The 19,132-nt window shown below is 36.7% G+C and overlaps 1 protein-coding gene across 6 annotated transcripts in view; it reads right to left on the bottom strand.

The window, feature by feature from the left end:
* Nucleotides 1–19,132, bottom strand: part of NKAIN3 (sodium/potassium transporting ATPase interacting 3) — a 315,711-nt gene that overhangs the window by 139,716 nt on the left and 156,863 nt on the right. For all 6 annotated transcript variants that reach the window (XM_085539514.1, XM_085539513.1, XM_085539515.1 and 3 more), the window contains exon 3: nucleotides 14,106–14,186. In XM_085539514.1, coding sequence (XP_085395640.1) covers nucleotides 14,106–14,186 — 81 coding nt within the window. The remainder of the gene's footprint in view (nucleotides 1–14,105; nucleotides 14,187–19,132) is intronic.

The following is a 19,132-nucleotide window of genomic DNA, read 5'->3' on the forward strand; positions in this document are numbered from 1 at the left end:
ACGGAAGTCTTAAATTATTCACACATCTCATTCAACAGTAAGGCAATTTTGAAAGACATTGATTTTAGCAACTTGTAGCATGCCTCTTTGCTGGGTAAATATAAATCTTACACTTGACTTCTGCTTCTCAAATGTAAGACTAAGTCTATCCAGGTACCAAAGATCTATAACACATTTTAGGTCCCACATATCAAGCCTAAGTAACCAATATTTTTCAGACATCAAATAACTATAAACAATGTTTTTGGTTGTTTTCAATTACCTCTGGGCTCCTAGCATTTCATTGTGGTAATTCAGAACACCACAGCATATTCCTTTTTAAAAACTGTATAGAAACCAAGCGAGGAACAAATAAACAATGCATGCTACATCTGTCTTTCATCGGTCAAATATCTAAGCAATGTCTGTTTAGAAACCAAGGGATGAAAGATACATAGAGGAGAGCTACATAGCTCATGGAGAACGGCTGAATAAGTGGTCAGCACTTTATGGGAAAAGAACATCACAGCAAAATTTATTTTACCTAGTAGCTGGATGTGGTTGGACTACACCATCCCACTTGGAATGCTAAGAGGTATGGTCTATTTTTGGAATATTAACAGATTTCACAAAATGAAATACAACACAAGATCTATTTTTCCTCTTAAAAACAGTCTTTAACTTGAGTTTACACATGCAGAGCATAGAAGTATGCTATTTTTGTTTCCAGTACTATACACAGTTTTATAATAACTTCTCTTTTAGAATAACTCTGAAGCTTCTGTGTTTCCTTTCCTCTACAGTACAACCTGAATTAAATACTAACTCAAGGACTGACAAAGTAATCTATTAGCTCAAGTGGATTTACAAGTAAAAGGGAGTGATAAGTTTGTTAGAAATGCAGAACAGAATCTTGAAGACTACTAAATCACTCTTATTTCATGCACAAACTTATTTTACATTTGGCGAAGCACTAAATACAGGAACACAGGACTCAAAATACAGATCCTAAATGATAAACAATGTAAGATTATTTATTACAATATTCACTATCTTGATGGAACTATCACAGATTTCACAGAACCATAGAATAGCTTGGGTTGGAAGGGACCCCAGGTATCTTCAAGTTCCAGTCTTCCAGCCATGGCAAGGCCATCAATCTCCAGATCTGGTAAAAGGCCAAGCTGCCCAGGGCCCCACCCAATCTGGTCTTGAACACCGCTTTCTCTGTGAAGAACTTCCCCTGACATCCAATCTAAGCCTTCCTTCCTTGAGCTTAAAACCACTCCCCACTTTGTCCTATCACTGTCTAACCTAGTAAAAAGTTGAGTACCCTCCTTTCTATAATGCCCTTTTAAATACTGGAAATTGCAGGGGTTGGAAGGGACATCAAGAGATCAAATCCATTCCCATACACAGTCATGTTTCCTACAGAAGGTTACACAGGAAGGTGTCCTGACAGGTCTTGAATACCTCCAGAAAACTCCACAACCTCTGTAGACAGACTGTTCCAGGGCTATGACGTAATGAATTGTAATAAATGACTCTACACAGTCTGAATTGCAGAGCATAAAAACAGGCTGCATAATCTAATGCTTTCTGTTTCTGAATCCTTTTAGGGTCCTAAGAATGGCTCAAATTCTCTTCTTTAAAATAATAATAATAATAATAATAATAATAATAATAATAATAATAATAATAATAATAATAATAATAATAATAATAATAATAATAAACTTTTAAAAATAAAACTCTGAATATTTCAAAAATACTCTGAAATACACAGCTAAAACAGTGAAAAAAATAAAACTATTAACACAAATTTCATACTAATACTCATGCTTCCCTGGCTTTTTCTGATGCCAGTTGCTTTTCTTCATCATTTCTCTCACTTAGTGTAATATATTGGAAAAATTAATAAAGCACAAGCACAACAGAAGAGGTGTCACAGTAATATATACAAGATCAATACAAGTAAACGCAGCCTAGATTACTTGACAATGTCGTTAACTGATACTACCACAAGCATACTGTTATGTTAAGTGAACATAAAAACATAGAATAATTTAGATAGGTCCATATATCAACATTTACCTACTATGTCACTACATACTAAATTACATCACTGCATTTCAAATTTATTGCATGAAGAAAGAACTTCTTACCGAAGGAATACTCAGTGGTGTTCCCATATATTATATTAAAGCCTTCTCCCCTTCCTTAACTTTAATACTTGAAAAGTGGAAAAGTCTATAGATTGCTGCTTATTCTAATGCTGACTCAGCAAGCTACTTAAATGCACAGTAAGCATTCAAGTAATTTTATTGAGTTTAATGAGATTAGCCATGCATTTAAAGATAGTCATGTAGAAGAAAGCATATAAGTAATTGAACCACACCATGTTATAGGACAATAATTACTAATTTTTACCCACTGCTGCAGTGCTTTAGGTTTTAGCAACCTTTTGGGTGTGCTAATCTAATTGCCTATCTGAAGCAGCTGGAGAGGGTGTGCATATTAACAACACAGGGAAGAATTCTCAGCAAGGGAAAACGTATTTTGCTATATCATTCTGTGATAATCAAAGGATGTCCAAGGTACCAAACAGTAGGGGAGAATGGCTCAAGAGACCCTCAGTTACTACTGCATGGAGTTTCAGGGATTGATAAATCTATGGGTATTCTGGTTCAGAGCTGGGTGGTTTGGGTGAAGAAGAGAAGCTGGGAAGAAATACCAAAGGAACTCCTCCTCTTCTGCTCCACTGTGGTCTTTTTCCCAGTTTAGCGTAAAACAAAGACAGTAATTATCAGTAAAATATTACTTAACACCTGTAACAGTGATTCTTTCAGAGAAAGAGCTAAGCAAGTCCCGTTTATGGAATGGAGCTGCCCATTTTCCAGTTGGACAATAGAAAAATCAAGCAAGACATTTCTAAGGAATAAGTTGGAATAACTTCTTCTATGTAGGCACTTTCTGCTCTTCAATCTTTCAGCTATTTTTCACTCTGTAATTGGCCAAATACACAAGAATTTAAGCACAAAGGATTTGTTCAGCGGGAAAATTTGCTCAGTTAACAGATACAAGAGTTTTCATCAACACAAACTCTCATTATATCAGTCTGTTCCTCATGAACAACCAGAGTAAAAATAGATAAAAAAATTAAGTCAATATAAATTAGAGGATATGTAATGGAGAAAGTTTAATGGGGAAGAAGGATATGTCAGGTAAAATTCTACCACAGTAGGGTTAAAGACTGTAAGAAGCAGCTCATTAAGATTAATTTAGAACAATGGAAATTATAAAGTGATGTATACGATATATCTATAGATATATATCTATATTTCTATCTAGAATCATAGAATTACCCAGGTTGGAAAAGACCTTGAAGATCCTCAAGTCCAACTGCAGCCTAACCATAATACCCTAACTCTAACAACCCTCTGCTAAATCTTATCCTTGAGCACCACATCAAAGGGCTCTTAAACACATCCAGGGATGGCAATTCAACCACCTCCCTGGGGAGCCTATTCCAGTACTTAACTACCCTTTCTATAAAGAAGTGTTTCCTATTATCCAGCCTAAACTTGCCCTGGCGCAACTTGAGGCCATTTCCCATCATCCTGTCACTTGTCACCACTGAGAAGAGACTTGCCCCACTCTCACTGCAAGAATCTTTCAGGTACTAGAAGAGGGTGATAAGGTCTCCCCTCAGCCTCCTTTTCCCCAGACTAAACAGCCCCAGCTTCCTTAGCCTCTCCTTGTAGGGTTGATTCTCCAAGCCCTTCATGGGCCTCATTGCCCTACTGTGGACCTACATATATATATATATATATATATATATATATATATACCTACAATATATATAATATACCTACAATATATATAACCTATATATATATATATATATATATATATACCTACAAGAAAACTACAAACTTTTTTTTTGTGGGGGAGACAGAAAAAGTAGACATCTTTAACTATGTATGAACTTTACTTAAAAGAGAACAGAAAGAAGAAAAGTACTTTCTAAATTATTAGTAAGTGGTTTAGATTGGTTGTATAAATTTATAAACCATTAAGTCTTCATCTCTGGACTTGCAGCCACACAAATGCATTGGTTGTCAAGATGAATATAGAGAAATTATTTTATAGAAAAGCATGAGAACATCTTAAGACTGAAATTTTGAAGCTTTCATAAAGTTCCAAATATATACATGCAACAGTTCAAAGACAGTCTAGCGGTCTCAAAGAAATTGAGGAAAGAATGACAAAAACAAGTGTTTGAGAACTAGTAAATGTCACTCAGCCAGATTTCAGAAGATACTAGATTTCTTAAAAAAATCTAGTAAACTTGATTTCGCTGCTTCAAGGATTTAAAACTTGAGTTGACATAAGCAGCTGGAAGAAAATTATTTACTTAGACCTCTAAAAGTCATTTGCAAAACAATCTCACTAAGAAAAATGGAATGGACATACATTTTTAATCAATTGAAAATTAAGTAGATCAAGATCTGGCTAATTAACATAACTGTCAATGGGAAAAAAAAAGAAAAAAAAATCACACTTGAAGAAGAGTCTTTCTAGGAGGATGCCCTGGCACTGAAGTAAGGTCTAATTTTATTCAGTGATTTCATTAGTGATCTACAAGTAAATATAATAATCATAGCTTATAGTGGAATTACTGACAGACAACACAAAGAGCGGAAAAAGATTACATAGTGAAGAGACAGGCAGCTGTACTGGGCCATCTAGGCTACTTGGTAAACTGGGATCAGCAGAACAAAATCTGTTAAATTACAGGTAAAAGCAAACTGATGTAGCTAGAAAGAAGGGAATACTAGGTGTGCAATAGAACTGAAAACTGAATCCCAGAGAATAAACCATTTGGAAGAAGTTAATGTGATCCTGAACTGCTTAAGCAAGGTGCATGGTTATGGTTATAAAACACAGACTTAGGATTTCTCAGTTTGTAAGTGAGAAAGATACTGCTGCCAAAGCTAAAAATCTGGGAACATTTTAAAGAACCCTAGAAACATAGATTATCCCAACTTTAGGGTACCTGCAAGGACAATCAAGTCTAACTCCTGGCTCCACACAGCACCATCCAATATTCAAATCCTGTGCCTGACAGCACTGTCCGAATACTCCTTTGATTCCAGAAAGCTCAGTGCTGTGACCTTGAGAACCTGTTCCACAGTCTGACCACCTTCTGGTGAAGAATCTTTCCCTAATACCCTAATTGAGCCTTTACTGACACAGCTCCATGCTGTTCCACTGAGTCCTAAGGAATATTTTAAAATGATTTAGTTATTTTACACATTAAAACCAGGTAAATCAGCATCCCAAGCATATTTTATGTTGCAGACATTTTTTACAGACATTAGTGCATTGCAGAGTGATGCGAGAGGTTTACAAGGGAAATGACAGCACAGTTTATTTTTAATAGAAAATTACCGTTTAAAAATACGAATCGAAAATATTTTCTATATATTATCCGATAATAAACTGATTCATAAGAGTAAATAACTATACAAGCTAAGCCTAATATAGCTAAAAATATCAATGTGCAAAAATTAAAGAGTAATTACTAAGAGACTTACATCACTAGCTTTCACAAAAATAATTACTTCTATTGACTGTGCTAATGTGGGAGGTATGCACAACATCTACAATTATATAAAATATAACAATAAGAAAACGACTATTCTACGCGAGAGGGGGAGAGGGGAAATAGACAAGCAAATAGACATGCAAGATGACTTGAAGCATCTTCTGAAGCAATCTTCTAACTGTGGTTATATTTATTTCTTCGTATCAGATGAGGTTTAGACTGGACATAAGAAGGAACTTTTTCCCTCTCAGAGAGTCGTCAGGCACTGGAATGGCCTACCCGGAGAGGTGGTGGAGTTGCCTTGCCTGGCAGCATTCAAGAACTGTCTGGATAGGGAGCTAGGAGATATCGTTTAGGGGTTTTCTGTAGGTATGGTAAAGGGAGGACAGTTGGACTAGATGATCTTGTAGGTCCTTTCCAAACTTGTGATTCTATGATTCTAAGCAAAATATTGCTGCAATTCAAAGACGGCATAGAGTATATGAAAATAGTCTCAAAACAGCATGAGTAACTCCGAAATTAAACAATGTACAAATATATTTGAGACAAAGGTATAATGAAAATCATAGTAACTCTACAGCTGGAAACATGCACCATTTCTTCCCCCCACTGAATGCAGTCTTGTATCTAACATCCCATCTTTGAAGTGGAAAAAGTAAGATATGCTCATGAACAACCCAGGAAGAGGTAGAAAGCAGCATTAATTTAGTCAGGATGAGATGCCTCAGAAGGAAGATTGTCTGCCATGAGAAATTTGGCCAGCAGTTCATCACTTTATCAAACTAAGGAAAATTACTGAATTGAGTAAAGACATAGATAAGAAGCAAAAATATCATCCACAATTCCCAGGAAACGAAGGTAAAATGAATCAATTGTGTTATGTCTGCTGCAAGAAAGTAATCTGGGTCTTAGAAATAACACCTATGCTCCTCACAGCAGAACAGTAAACAGAGGCTTCAGCAGGCAGCCTACAAAGTTCAGTCTCAGTACAAAAGATGTCCAAACCTTCAAACAACTTCAGGGGGAAAAAAAAACAAAACAAAACAAAACAAAAGGAAAAAACAAAACAAAACCAAAAACCACCCAAACAAAAAAAAACAACAACAAAAAAAACCACCACTAACAACAAAAAAAAAACAAAGACAAAAAACAAGGAAACTCTTCAGCAAAACTTCCCAAATCAAACCTGAATCTCAGGTTCTCTGAAGTGTGGGGAAATAAAAAAATAAATAAAATAAAATAAAATAAAATAAAATAAAATAAAATAAAATAAAATAAAATAAAAATAAAATAAAAATAAAATAAAAAGAGAAAATGCTATTTCCAAGCATGCAGGGAAAAACAACAACAAAACAATAGCCATGGAACAGCAGAAGCCTGACTTTTGTCAACAGACAGATATATTATATTCTCTGCCTGCAAAGGAGAAGCTCACCCCAAAACATCTGAAAAGGTCTTCTACGTGCTCTCTAAAGAAACATGCAAAGAGATAAATTAAGTATAAGATGCTATTATAGCAAAGACAATCAAATTATTCATAAGTCGTGTTTGCCCTTGGAAGAAAGCCTCAGGCAAGCGCTGATTCCAGCACTATGACTTCTCCAAAGCTTCTGCCTTCCCCATTTGACTGAATATGTCAAAAAAGACTCAGCATTATTCCTAGTGTAGGAAAGCCACTGACAATAAACCTCATAGCAAAGCAAAGGGCAGGAGGTCAGCCAAATCCCCACTGGGATTATCTCACTTTTTCCTCATTAATCCAAGCTGAAGAACTCAAAGGAATGCTGATACTCATGAATAATAAACTCAGTCACATCATCAACATGTCTCAAGAATTTCCCTGAAGGGCAAGTGGAAAAGGAAGCAAAAAAGCAAAAAGGTGATTCTACAATAGAAAAGGAATATAATCTAGACAAAAATCAAGTCCTTCTTATGTAGGCAAAAGGTTCTGTTATACAAAAATCAAATGTAGGAGATAAACCAAGTACTGAACCTCACTCTAAGAGACTACTTCTTGTGATTTAACTGATCAAAAGCCACCTTCTAATTAACACAGGTTAACTCAATATAGATGCCAAGCAATCCACAATAGAAAGGACTGCCATAACACACTTCTATGAAATATATTGAGGCTTATCCAAGGTACATTTTGGAGCTAAACAGTGTTTTCTGATTGCTGAAGTCTTCAACAGAAATTAATACTGGGATAGGGACACTACTAAGAACCACTTAATGGGAGCTAAGGAAAAAACACTTTTTTGCAAAACCTTGTGAAAGCCAGGTCCTGCTAGGCCCGCCAGGATTAACCTGACATTCAAAAAGCCCAAAAGGGAAAATGCCTATACCTGACCCATGGAGTAAAGAAGCCATTTTAGGCAACTATTAATTAAGAAAGTTCATGTATATCTATTTCTAGTGTTGAGAGCCTAGAAAATTCTAAAGAACTATGAAATCTCTGACCTGATATATAGATTCTGAGTAATTAATAAAATCAGCTTGGTCATTAAATGTAGGTCTACGCAAAGTTAAAGCAGTCTTGAACTTCCCCTTCGTCTTCCCCTAAATTAAGCAGGGTTCACAAACACTACAAGTATAGTCCTCTAAAGGACATCTGGTGTTGACCAATACCCTAAATTTTCATGATTATGAAGTTCCGTGAAATGCATGAGAGTTTTAAGTATGCTACACCCTATTAAGTATGGGAAGAACACTTTCAGATTTTACTGTCCTCTGTACTTCCATCAAGGTCTTAGACTGCCTTATGCATAAATTATTACTGAAAACTTATATAAATTACATTTTGTTCCTACCCAGCACTGTCTTCAAATGGAAAAAGACTTCTATGAATCAGTGCAAATTTCCCTACAAAGAGGAGAAAAAAAATCTTAAAACCATCAACTGAATGCAAGTGTTTGCTAAATGACAGGCTTCCTTGTTAAGAATTCCTTACTTGAATAGTGTATAGAAAATACCAGTAAAAATAATAATAACAATAATTGATCTCAGCTAGTAATAAAGAGAACCAGTGCTAGCACTAACATAAGTGCATTGCTGTACAGAAGCATTAAAATCTATACAGATCAGTCAGTCACATCAGCCATTAGAAGTTGCTGGACAAACAGCAAACACAGTCAATCTAACGTCCAATATAAGATATGACTAATGAAATAATAAAAGTATTTCATAGAGGTTTTATTAGAATAGCATCACATCTGAAAAGATTTAAATGAGTTTCAGCAATTTTGCCTTTCCGTACTATAAGAGCACAATAATCAACACAAAATATTCTCAATAAGTACATAAATTAACATCCTGAGCAATCAGACCTCAGTTTCCTCTTACATCCAGACAGAATTATCGCACTGCAAGCCAATACTCATAAGTTCCCCTCTTCTTCCCACAAAGAAGCTAATCAATGCAATAGGATGGAGAGTTTGAATTAACTATCCCTGTGGCAAGTACTCTGCACTACCAGCATCCTTCTAGGTGAACTCAAGCAGAGGCAGTGAAAAAATGAATTTGCAGACAGATGCTTAATAGGAAAAAAAAAAAAAAAGAGAGAGAGAGAGAGAGAGAGAGAGAGATACAGGATACCAAAAAAATGAAATTCCTGATGTTTAAGAAAAAATAAAATAAAAATTGAAGAATGAAATGTGAAAGGATTTCAACACAGTAGAAAATTCACAGGTAAGCACTGAAAAGCAGGAAAACCATAAGTAATTCATTATCCATTTAAGAATAAGACTAAATCACTTGACTGAACTATCATATAGCGTGACTGATTATTCACAATTCTGAAAGACATATGTTAGTATAACTGACTAAAACAAACACAGCAAAAATGAGAGTTACCCGGCAATCTTTCAGACACATGAGGTTAATACCAATTATAAGATGATCCCTCCTGCCCTTATATACTTTGGCTCCTTATTCCTATCTTCTTGTTCTACATATAAAAACTCCATTTCTGATTTTGTTAGAGCACAATTATACTATGGGTACTCAGAACATTGGTAGTCATCATGGCATACCTTTCTGCACTACAGGACCCATCTCAGTCTATGACAACATCCTTATTTCTTTTTCATATCCAAATGTGCTGTAGAGTGATTTTGCAAGCTACTCATCTTCTCTAAAAAAGGAACAGCTTACTCCCTTTCTGTGGACCAGGTCTCATAAGACACTCCCAAAAAGAGGCAAATTCCAAATAGCAATACTTTTCCTCTGGCTGCCAGCCCTTAAATGAGGTTAAGGAGGGGAAGACTGTGGGTCCACTTCTGGTCACACAGGTGAATTTCTTGCACATGTGTTCCCAGGGTTGTCCATGCCCCTTCACCAGGTGATCAATCACTGGTTCAGGCCATGCCCTAACCATTCATTTGAGAGCTAGTTCAAGGAAAGAGCGAAGACTGAAATCAAGTGGATTGCGTGAGTCAAGCATTATAACTTTTATTTGGCCTGGTTTTCTTTTCCTTTATATTATTTTTCATCTATTTACTTAAATAGTGTTCAATTAGCACTTCTAATTTCCTCATATCAGAGAAGATTCTGGAACATAATTTTAAAAACAATAATTCTATAAACCCTAGAGGATTTAAAAGGAAAGGAGAAAGAAGCAAGAAGGACCAGTTTTTAAGGAAATTTTAAGGAAATTTTTCATCAGGTTTAATTTCTGCAAAATGAGTTTTATTAGAGTACACACTAAGAAGAGTTTATAATTAACTACTGCCATTAAGCAAGTCATCTGTAATGTCTAGAAATTGCAGACTGCCTACAGCTACATTCATCCACTGCTTTAGTGTGTTCCATTACTGTGCATATTACAGCTAGTAGCAAGTGATGACATCACCTGTAACATACAGGACATATAGAAAAAATGGGCATATAGAAAGTTGTAGGCTATGAGAATAATGAGAATACTGGATACGTGCTCTCTCAGGGACTAAGAGATATTGATCGAAAGAAGTTAATATAAGTCAGAGGTGTGTGGGAAGAAATTTTCAGCTGAGTTGGGCATGATAGTATGACACTATCTGAGAACTGTTTACAGTTGAGTAGATGTTTTAGGATTTACATTCCATCCTAGACTAAGGAATTCTACTGTACTTTCCACCCTCCCCACTAATTTTCCATGCAGATTTTATTTTCATTTATTTTTTCTAAAATTTAGCACTTATTTTTGCTGTTCTATAGATGCTGCCAACTCTGTGCACATACTTCTTGGAACAGGCTATACCATAGAGCTAATTATGATGCTAATTAATCCAAAATAATTGCTTTAATTTTCTCACTTTGCACACATTAGTGTGAGATCCACTATGTTAGCCTAAATTTAAGCAGTGCTTCTGTTTTCATTCCACAGTAACAAAAAAAGCAACAAACCCAAACAAGCGTGAAAAAGCTCAAAACAAAAAAACTACAAGCCCCCAATATACCCTTGGATCTCTGTTAATTACAAAATGTCATTAGTTTTGTGCTTAACTTACTCAATTTGAGATGATTCGATATGATTGTACAATAATTAATGATCGGTGGACGTGCACCAAAGGGGGTCAACTGGATTCCAGAAGTACGCAAAATGAAGTCCACATGGCTAGCCCTCATTCTGTTGCATAATATTTTGTTTATAAAAGAGCATTAAGATTTTATTCCCATAGTATCTGTAGCAAGTAATTTATTAGTCCATTTTTAATTCAGATGGAATAAATAATTACATTTTTTCAGTTACAATTCTATCTACTAACTTAAGAAAGATACGAAAATTTAGTTGATACTTCTGCCCCTAGTTTAATAAAGACACATTGATAAAAGTAAATTTTACTAGAAAATTTATATTAAAAAGAACATTTTACTATGTAACAGATGCAAAATTTCCTTTGAATACAGTGGAAAGCATAATAAGACTATGAAGTCAATTCATCTAAACTCAACATCAAAAATGAGGGGACAGGTAATAAATGAAAGCTGTTTTAGAAGCAGTTTCCTACTGAATATAAGTCTGCGTCATGCAAATCTTTGATCAAAAGCAGCAACAGACACAGCTGACAGACAGTTCAACCCTGAAATCTAAACAAAATAATCAAGAAAGAGGCAAAGTTTATGCTCAAGAAGCATACCATAGAAATAGAAACAGAAACATCATAGAATAATGGTCTACATTTTCCAAATGCTGAGGTATATGATAATATAGAAAACAACAGGAAAGCAATGCTGTAGAAACAACTGGAGTGTTGCCATACATTTATTAGATAAAGGGCAATAATATAGGCAAGTAAACTTCATGGTAATAAGCAATGAAGCAAATAGTTTAAAAAAATCCCTCAAAACATATTAGTTGGCAGAGTGAATGATAAATACAAATAAACACAATAGTTTATTTGATCTGAAATAGTGGAGGGAGGTAAATGATAGAACTATCAACTGTGCACGCTAAACAAAGGAAGTCTCCTTTGTAAGGTAAAAAGTACATTAAAGAACGTATTGCTAGGGATGGAAAGCTGGCATGTACACGTTGGAAGTTCTTGACCATATTTAAGAAGAATATATGAGACTACAAAATGACAGCTTCAAGCATCGCATTCGGTAAGATTCAATTAAAGCTCATTTTCAAATATACTGTAGGGAATCTCTTTTTTTGTCTCTTAATCCCTGAGAATTTTGTTGATGTATACATGTCTAATACTGTCCATATTGTTGAATGTGATAATTAAAACATTTTCATTTTGAGATGTAGAATAACATCCACAGAACTAATGAGCTCAATGGCTAAAAGGTGTGTAGATGTAGCAATCTGTCATCCTGCAGTGGAGGTTTAAAAGGTCACGTTACAACAGTAGATTTGTTTCTTTCACGCAGAGCGGTTAACACTAAAAATTATGCTTTTAATTTCATGAAAGTAGTACGTGGAAAATATGGGCAATTTTCATTTTTCATGTGGACATTTTTTAATTGCTGCAGCAATAGTGGGATTGCACTGCTGAAATCAGAAATTAAAATCAGAATTAAAAACCTCAAGTAACACAAACAAAAATTAGTAATAAACATATTTTATTTCTGATCAAATACTATTTCTTTGGCCTTTGGAAAAAACAAAAAACAAAACAAAACAAAACATTTTATTTGCAGCTCTGTAACAGAAGTGGAAAAGGACCTTGATCTTAAGCTGTCTACATGGTACTTAAAGATGAGCCCTTTATTCATTAGTCTTGTGCTTAAAATAACCCACCTAGAGTCATGATAACAGACATTACCAAACTAATCTAAAAAATGAAAATTATTTATAAACCAGAACGAAAGAACAACTACTTCAGACATTCATAGCTTCTGTTTGTTGCACTTCCGTTTCCTTGATAGATTTTTAAGTCAAAACGTGTGAATATAATTATTTAATTTTGATCTATGAAGGATACTCATTTTCTTTTCAACCATATGACTTCTGATGAAGTAGATCATATTTAGAAAATAATTAAGCTGTTTTAGATTTTCATTATGAAATTTTATCACCAAAGGAAGCTATCATGTAATTCTTTAATTGTAATGGAATTTTTACCAGTCAATTAACATTTTACTTCTTAATAACTGGTTTCATCAGTTTTTGTGTTTGTTGTCAGACAAAATCTATGAGTTTAAACAATGAACACAAAAAATACCATAGCATACAAACTTGGCCACCTGAATTGAGGAGAGTTCTGAATTTTCTAAAAGCACTGTGTTAGTCAACTATTAGTAGCATACTAATAATCCCAATATCTACTTGTGCTTCTGACATACCATACCTGAAATCATTTAAACGTGGCAGTTGTAAACAAAGATCAATATAATCTATGCATAACAATTTGATAAAAATCTACAAATGTTGTATAGAATTCACTGTAGATACAATGCTAAATATAACTTATGCTAACGTAAGTGCTGCATTCTTTGAGTGCAACACATATCTTGATAATTTCAGTAAATACTTCTGCTCTAATCACAGGTTTGAATAACAAATCAATGAACTAGAGCATTAAGTGCCATGCAAAGGAAAGTTTTATTTAGAGGTGAAAAAGTCATCCTTTATCATTTGCTTTTTTTTTTTTTTTATAAAGAATTAACCTTCTCACTGTGACAGCAATTTCCTCAACAAGTTAACCTTCTTAGTAATTTTCTTTAGCGGCTTTCAAAGCAGCTTCAGATATATCTTTTATATACACCTAAAAATTCACCCAAAATGGAATTGTCTGTTTTCCAACAATCAAAAAGAACCTTAGATTTTCTATAGAACATGTATTTTTCTCAGATGTTACTTCAGAGGCAGCAGTAATTCCAATACATTGCACTTATGTACTTCAAAACCATGGCTGTTTACTATCATAGACAAGTTCAAATGCTGCAGTTCTTACAGGAGTGCAGCTTCAAATATCTGATTGTTGGTTGAAACAGCAACATTTTTCCTCTGTGATTACGACCTTCCAAAACCTAAGAGTTCTGTTGTTAACACACCCTCCCATACACCTAAAAATGGTAAGTGACCTACCTTAGAGAGTCCGCCTACTTCCAAATAGAAGCAGATAATGAAAACGTTCCAGGTGACCCATAGGGCAGTCCACACCGTGTACTAAATACAAAGCCAGAAGAAAACAAAAGGACAGAACAATAAAATGTGAAGATGAAAGGACTTTATACTGAGCTGATCAATAACTTTTTTTTTCCCCCAAAAAACCCTGGTATCAATAATCACTGTTCTTCTGGGAGCAGTCAAGTGCAGACAGCTCTAAAAAGGAGTTCTCATGAGAATCACAGGAAATTACAAATCCAATATTCTTTGTTGCTCTAAATGCATACTAATAAAACATTTATTCTTTATGGTTTTACACTATGCTACTGGTACCAATTAAATAAGAAATGCTGACTTTTGGAACAATGATGAGTAAATCATGCTTTAGCTTAAGAGATATTTCAGAATAGTATAATAATTTAAATGGACCAAATTCTACAAACTATCATGAAGAAATAGGTAAGAAAAAAGAAAACACCAAACAATACAGAAGATCTACTGATCTGACTTTTGGATCCTGATAGAAAATGAAAACACTAAAGGTTAGTCTTCACTTTTAGTAGTCTCTACGTATAAGATAATTTAAATGGATTATTGTTTTAGCTGCCTGTGCCTGACCAATTGGTTTTCCAGCCCTTATGGCTATGAACATGATCCGACAATGCACCATCTCCAAACGGATGTGCCCAAACCTTTTCTAGGTTCTCCAGCTTTTAACAATAGCACAAGAGTAACATACTCCACCCACAGCATGAATGGGAAATTGATTTGTCTGCCTTAAATCATTTTTTGCATGTGAATTGTCAGCATAATTGACTCTCTCTGTTTCCTTATGCATAAGCTGTTTACCTATATATGACAGTAAAACTGTGCACAATTAACAATCCAAACAGCACAGCTCAGAAGCATTCATGTCTGACTAGCTAAGTGCATACTCAGTCACACTGGGGCTACACTCGCATAAAATCATAATGAGCAGTGACACAGTCACTTAAAATTTATGTGCTTATAACCTTCGCAATGAAGAACTGCTGCTAAGTGGCTTTGCAAATCTAATTAGCTGTAACCAGGTGAGGATAATTTACTACTGTTTTCCTTCAGTGTACTCAGAAATATTTAACACCCTAATGTGCACTGTGCAAGATTCCATTTCCATTCCATAGGTGCTGAGGGAGGGTGCAATCCTTTATCTTAGGGTGCTGAGGAAGTTGGCAGGGGTAATTGCTGAGCCACTCTCAGCCATCTATCAGCATTCCTGGCTATCTGGAGAGGTCCCAGAGGATTGGAGGCTTGCTGATATGACTCCCATCTGCAAAGAAGGGCAGTAAGGAGGATCCAGGGAACTACAGGCCTGTCAGCCTGTCCTCAGTACCAGGGAAAGTTATGGAGCAAATCATCAGGTGAGATCACATGGCAGATGCGTAGCATCCAGGGGATCAGGACCAGCCTTCAAGGGGTTCATGAAAGGCAGATCATGCTTAACCAGCCTCATCTCCTTCTATGACTGGGTGACCAGAATGGTAGACGAGGGAAAGGCTGTTGATTTAGTCTACTTACACTTCAGCAAAGCCTTTGATACGATCTCTCATGGTATTCTCCTGGGGAAACTGGCTGCCCCTTGCCTGGACAGGTTTACCCTCCTTAGTTAAGGAACTGGCTAGAGGGCCACCCCCAACAGGTAGTGGTTAATGGAGTTAAGTCCAGCTTGTGACCTGTTATAAGTGCTGCCCCCCAAGGGTTGGTACTGGGGCCCATCTTGTTTAATACCTTTCCTGATGACCTAGATGAAGGGACTGAGTGCACCCTCAGTAAGTTTGCAGATGACACCAAGCTGGGAGGTGGTGTCGATCTGCCTGAGGGTAGGGATGCCCTTCAGAGGGATCTGAATAAGTTGGATTGCTGGGCTAAGATGAATGGGATGAGGTTCAACAAAGTCAAGTTCCAGGTCCTGCACTTTGGCCACAATAACCCCTTGCAGCACTGTAGGCTTGGGTTTGAGTGGCTGGATGGCTGTGAGGAGGAAAGGGACCTGGGGGTGTTGGTTGATGCTTGGCTGAACATGAGCTGACAGTGTGCCCAGGAGGCCAAGAGGGCCAATGGCATCCTGGCCTGCATTAGAAATAGTGTGACCAGCAGGAGCAGAGTACTCAGCACTGGTGGGGCTGCACCTTAAGTACTGTGTTCAGTTTTGGGTCCCTCACTACAAGAAAGACATTGAGGCCCTGGAGCGTGTCCAGAGAAGGGCAACAAGGGTGAGGGCTCTGGAGCACAAGTCTTATGAGGACCAGCTGAGGGAGCTGGGGTTTAGTCTGGAGGAGAGGAGGCTCAGGGGAGAGACCTCTCTGCACTCTAACAACTTCCTGAAGGGAGGTTGTGATGAGACAAGGTTCTCCCAGGGAACAAACAGGACCCGAGGAAACAGCCACAAGTTGTGTCAGAGGAGGTTTAGATTAGACACACAGAAAAACTTTTTCTCTCAGAGCATGGTCAGGCACTGGAATGGCCTCACCCAGGGACATGGTGGAGACACAATCCCTGGCAGTGTTCAAGAGGAGTTTGGATGAGGAGCTACAAGATAGGTTTAGTGGCTTGTGGTAGCAATGGTAAGGGGAGGAAGGTTGGACTAGACGATCTTGTAGATACTTTCCAACCTTGTGATTCTATGATTCTGTGATTCTATGCTGTCAACTTGGCTTTGTCAGGCAGATGTCAATTATCTGCCTCTCCTTATGGTGTACAATGAAAAGCTCAACTGAAGAGGGCTGAAGTTTTCCACACCTTGATTATCTTTACATGAGTATGGTGGTTTCTGAACAGAGAACAGGTTGGCTATGTAATTTAATTTTTATGGGGTATTTAGGATGTCTGGAGATGTCTGTGGCATAAGAAGGAGATCATTAATTAATAAAATGAGGGTAACACTGCTCTCTAGCTCACAGAGACAGGCAGGGTGGCAAGTAAGGGTTGGGCTATTACAAAACAGACAGAGCTACTATGGGCTATGATCAGTATGAAATCTGTACTGTTCATAATATCCACTTAGAAGAGGACGTCCCATTTTAGCCCATTTGCTTCTTTTAGCCCATTTGCTCTGAATTTGGTGTCCTAAGAACATCAGGTGCAAAATGCTCAAAATTAATGAATTCTTAGCACAAACCCAGCTGTCAGGATTTCAGTTCAATTTCAGGCACAACTGCTCATAAAAAGGAGATTTCTGAATATTAAGGAGAATTCCATCTTTTTAAGAAATAATCTTTTTTCTTCCACCAATGAAACTTATCAAATTAACAATGGGAATCACTTGATCTGCCAGGTCAAGAATAAATCTGTTTAGAGTCTCTGGACCATGCAGATAAAACCTATCTGAATGTGCTTTTCCAGGTCTAAGCTATTCTGTTTTACTACTCTGTTCTACTTACCCACTGTGATAATTACTGTAAGAGAAGTGCAAGGGCAAAGCATATGTGCTCATCAAAATACAGATACTGCGCAAGAGAGAGGCTCATCCTACACACTCTGAATGGCAGGAATTATAAGCGTAGGCTCTGTTTTGCTTAAGAACATAGCAATTACATATTCAATAACTAGTTCTACATCACTTCTAAAGTAAGAAAGTTGTCCTTCATATTTGACAACACATCTTTTTGATTGTGCGAGTAGGGTAATTTTTCCTTCCTGGTTATACGTGTCACCTTAGTTTTACTTCATGGCTGTGCAATAAAATGCTAACATTAATTAAATCATTAGAAATGTATTTTCATTTTAACAGATCCTAACTTACTCAATCATTGAATAACTAACTCAGTACTCTGTCTCTCTTTGTCACTCAGACCCTGCTCTGAAGACAGAATATTAATATACTCATGAGGTTTTCTTAGATGTTTTTCACTGTAATGTGAGAACTGTACAAGCATTAACCAATTTATTTTATGTTATAAGAGAATGATACAGCTCTCAGAATGCCAGTGATGTTCTGATACATGCAGAGATTACACTCAAGTATTTATACATTAAAGGAATCCAGTGAAAGATGTTTTGAGATTTGTTTATTTTCAGGACACTTGGGTTTATATAGCACTTTGTAAGATTGGTGTTCAGCAGCCAGTGGCCTAGTAAGTGTGCAAATCGGAACACAAGATCTCCAATCAAGAACCCAGAGGGGAAAACAGAGCATGAGAGAAGTTTGCTTTAAGCGTCGTGCTTTGTGTAAAAAAGGTTTTGCTGGTTGAGAGCAGAGATACGAGTCAACTAGCCAGAGCAGCCTGCGCAGCAAAGCAGTCCTTTTATTTCTGCACCCACATGCTTCATTCTTCCCACATCTTCTGTGTGCAAATCAAGTTTGTGTTCCATAGCTGCTATCACCAGAAAACCAAGGTGTCTGTCCTTCCTGCTGAAATTGAGGAGCCCCTATTGCATCTTTATATGCATCCAGTGAAGTTAAAAACTTTTGGGTCTGTTACAAAGACTTCTGCTTTGTGCCAGCAGAGAAAATAGTGGCAGTGTTGGTTTGTCATCCTCTGTGGAATGGGCCGACAGGCCAGGGAGTACCATGCAGGTGGTCAGACAGCTGCTGTCAGTGGAGGAGGAGTGAAGAACCTGAAATATCAGGTCTGTGCTGGTTCACAGGACTCATTTCCCTTCCAGGGCACCTCCCTTATTTTGTTTCATGATCTGACCTGCCATTCAACCTCTCCCACCCCATGTTCTGAACACAGCCCTAATTGTCCTGCTGTGTCTGCACACATTTATCCCACTCACATCCAGGCATTCTTGCCCAGTCCTTTGGTTAGCCTCACTCAGTTCATCAGTTATACTTTTTTACCTCTTTTAGCTCTACAAGTCATTTAGTCATTTAGTGAGAACTATTGATGACAGGTGGGCAGTTAGACTGGATGATCTTGTAGGTCTTTTCCAGTCTTGGTGATTCAAAGATTTCATACTGAAAGTGTCACAGAGGTACTTTCAATCTATCAGTGCAACATAACTGCTTTGAGAGTTTAAGGGGA

Source organism: Coturnix japonica, chromosome 2 (genome assembly GCF_054131305.1).
Source record: "Coturnix japonica strain WE chromosome 2, WE-NBRP24, whole genome shotgun sequence".
In the NCBI taxonomy this organism is placed as follows: Eukaryota; Metazoa; Chordata; class Aves; order Galliformes; family Phasianidae; genus Coturnix; species Coturnix japonica.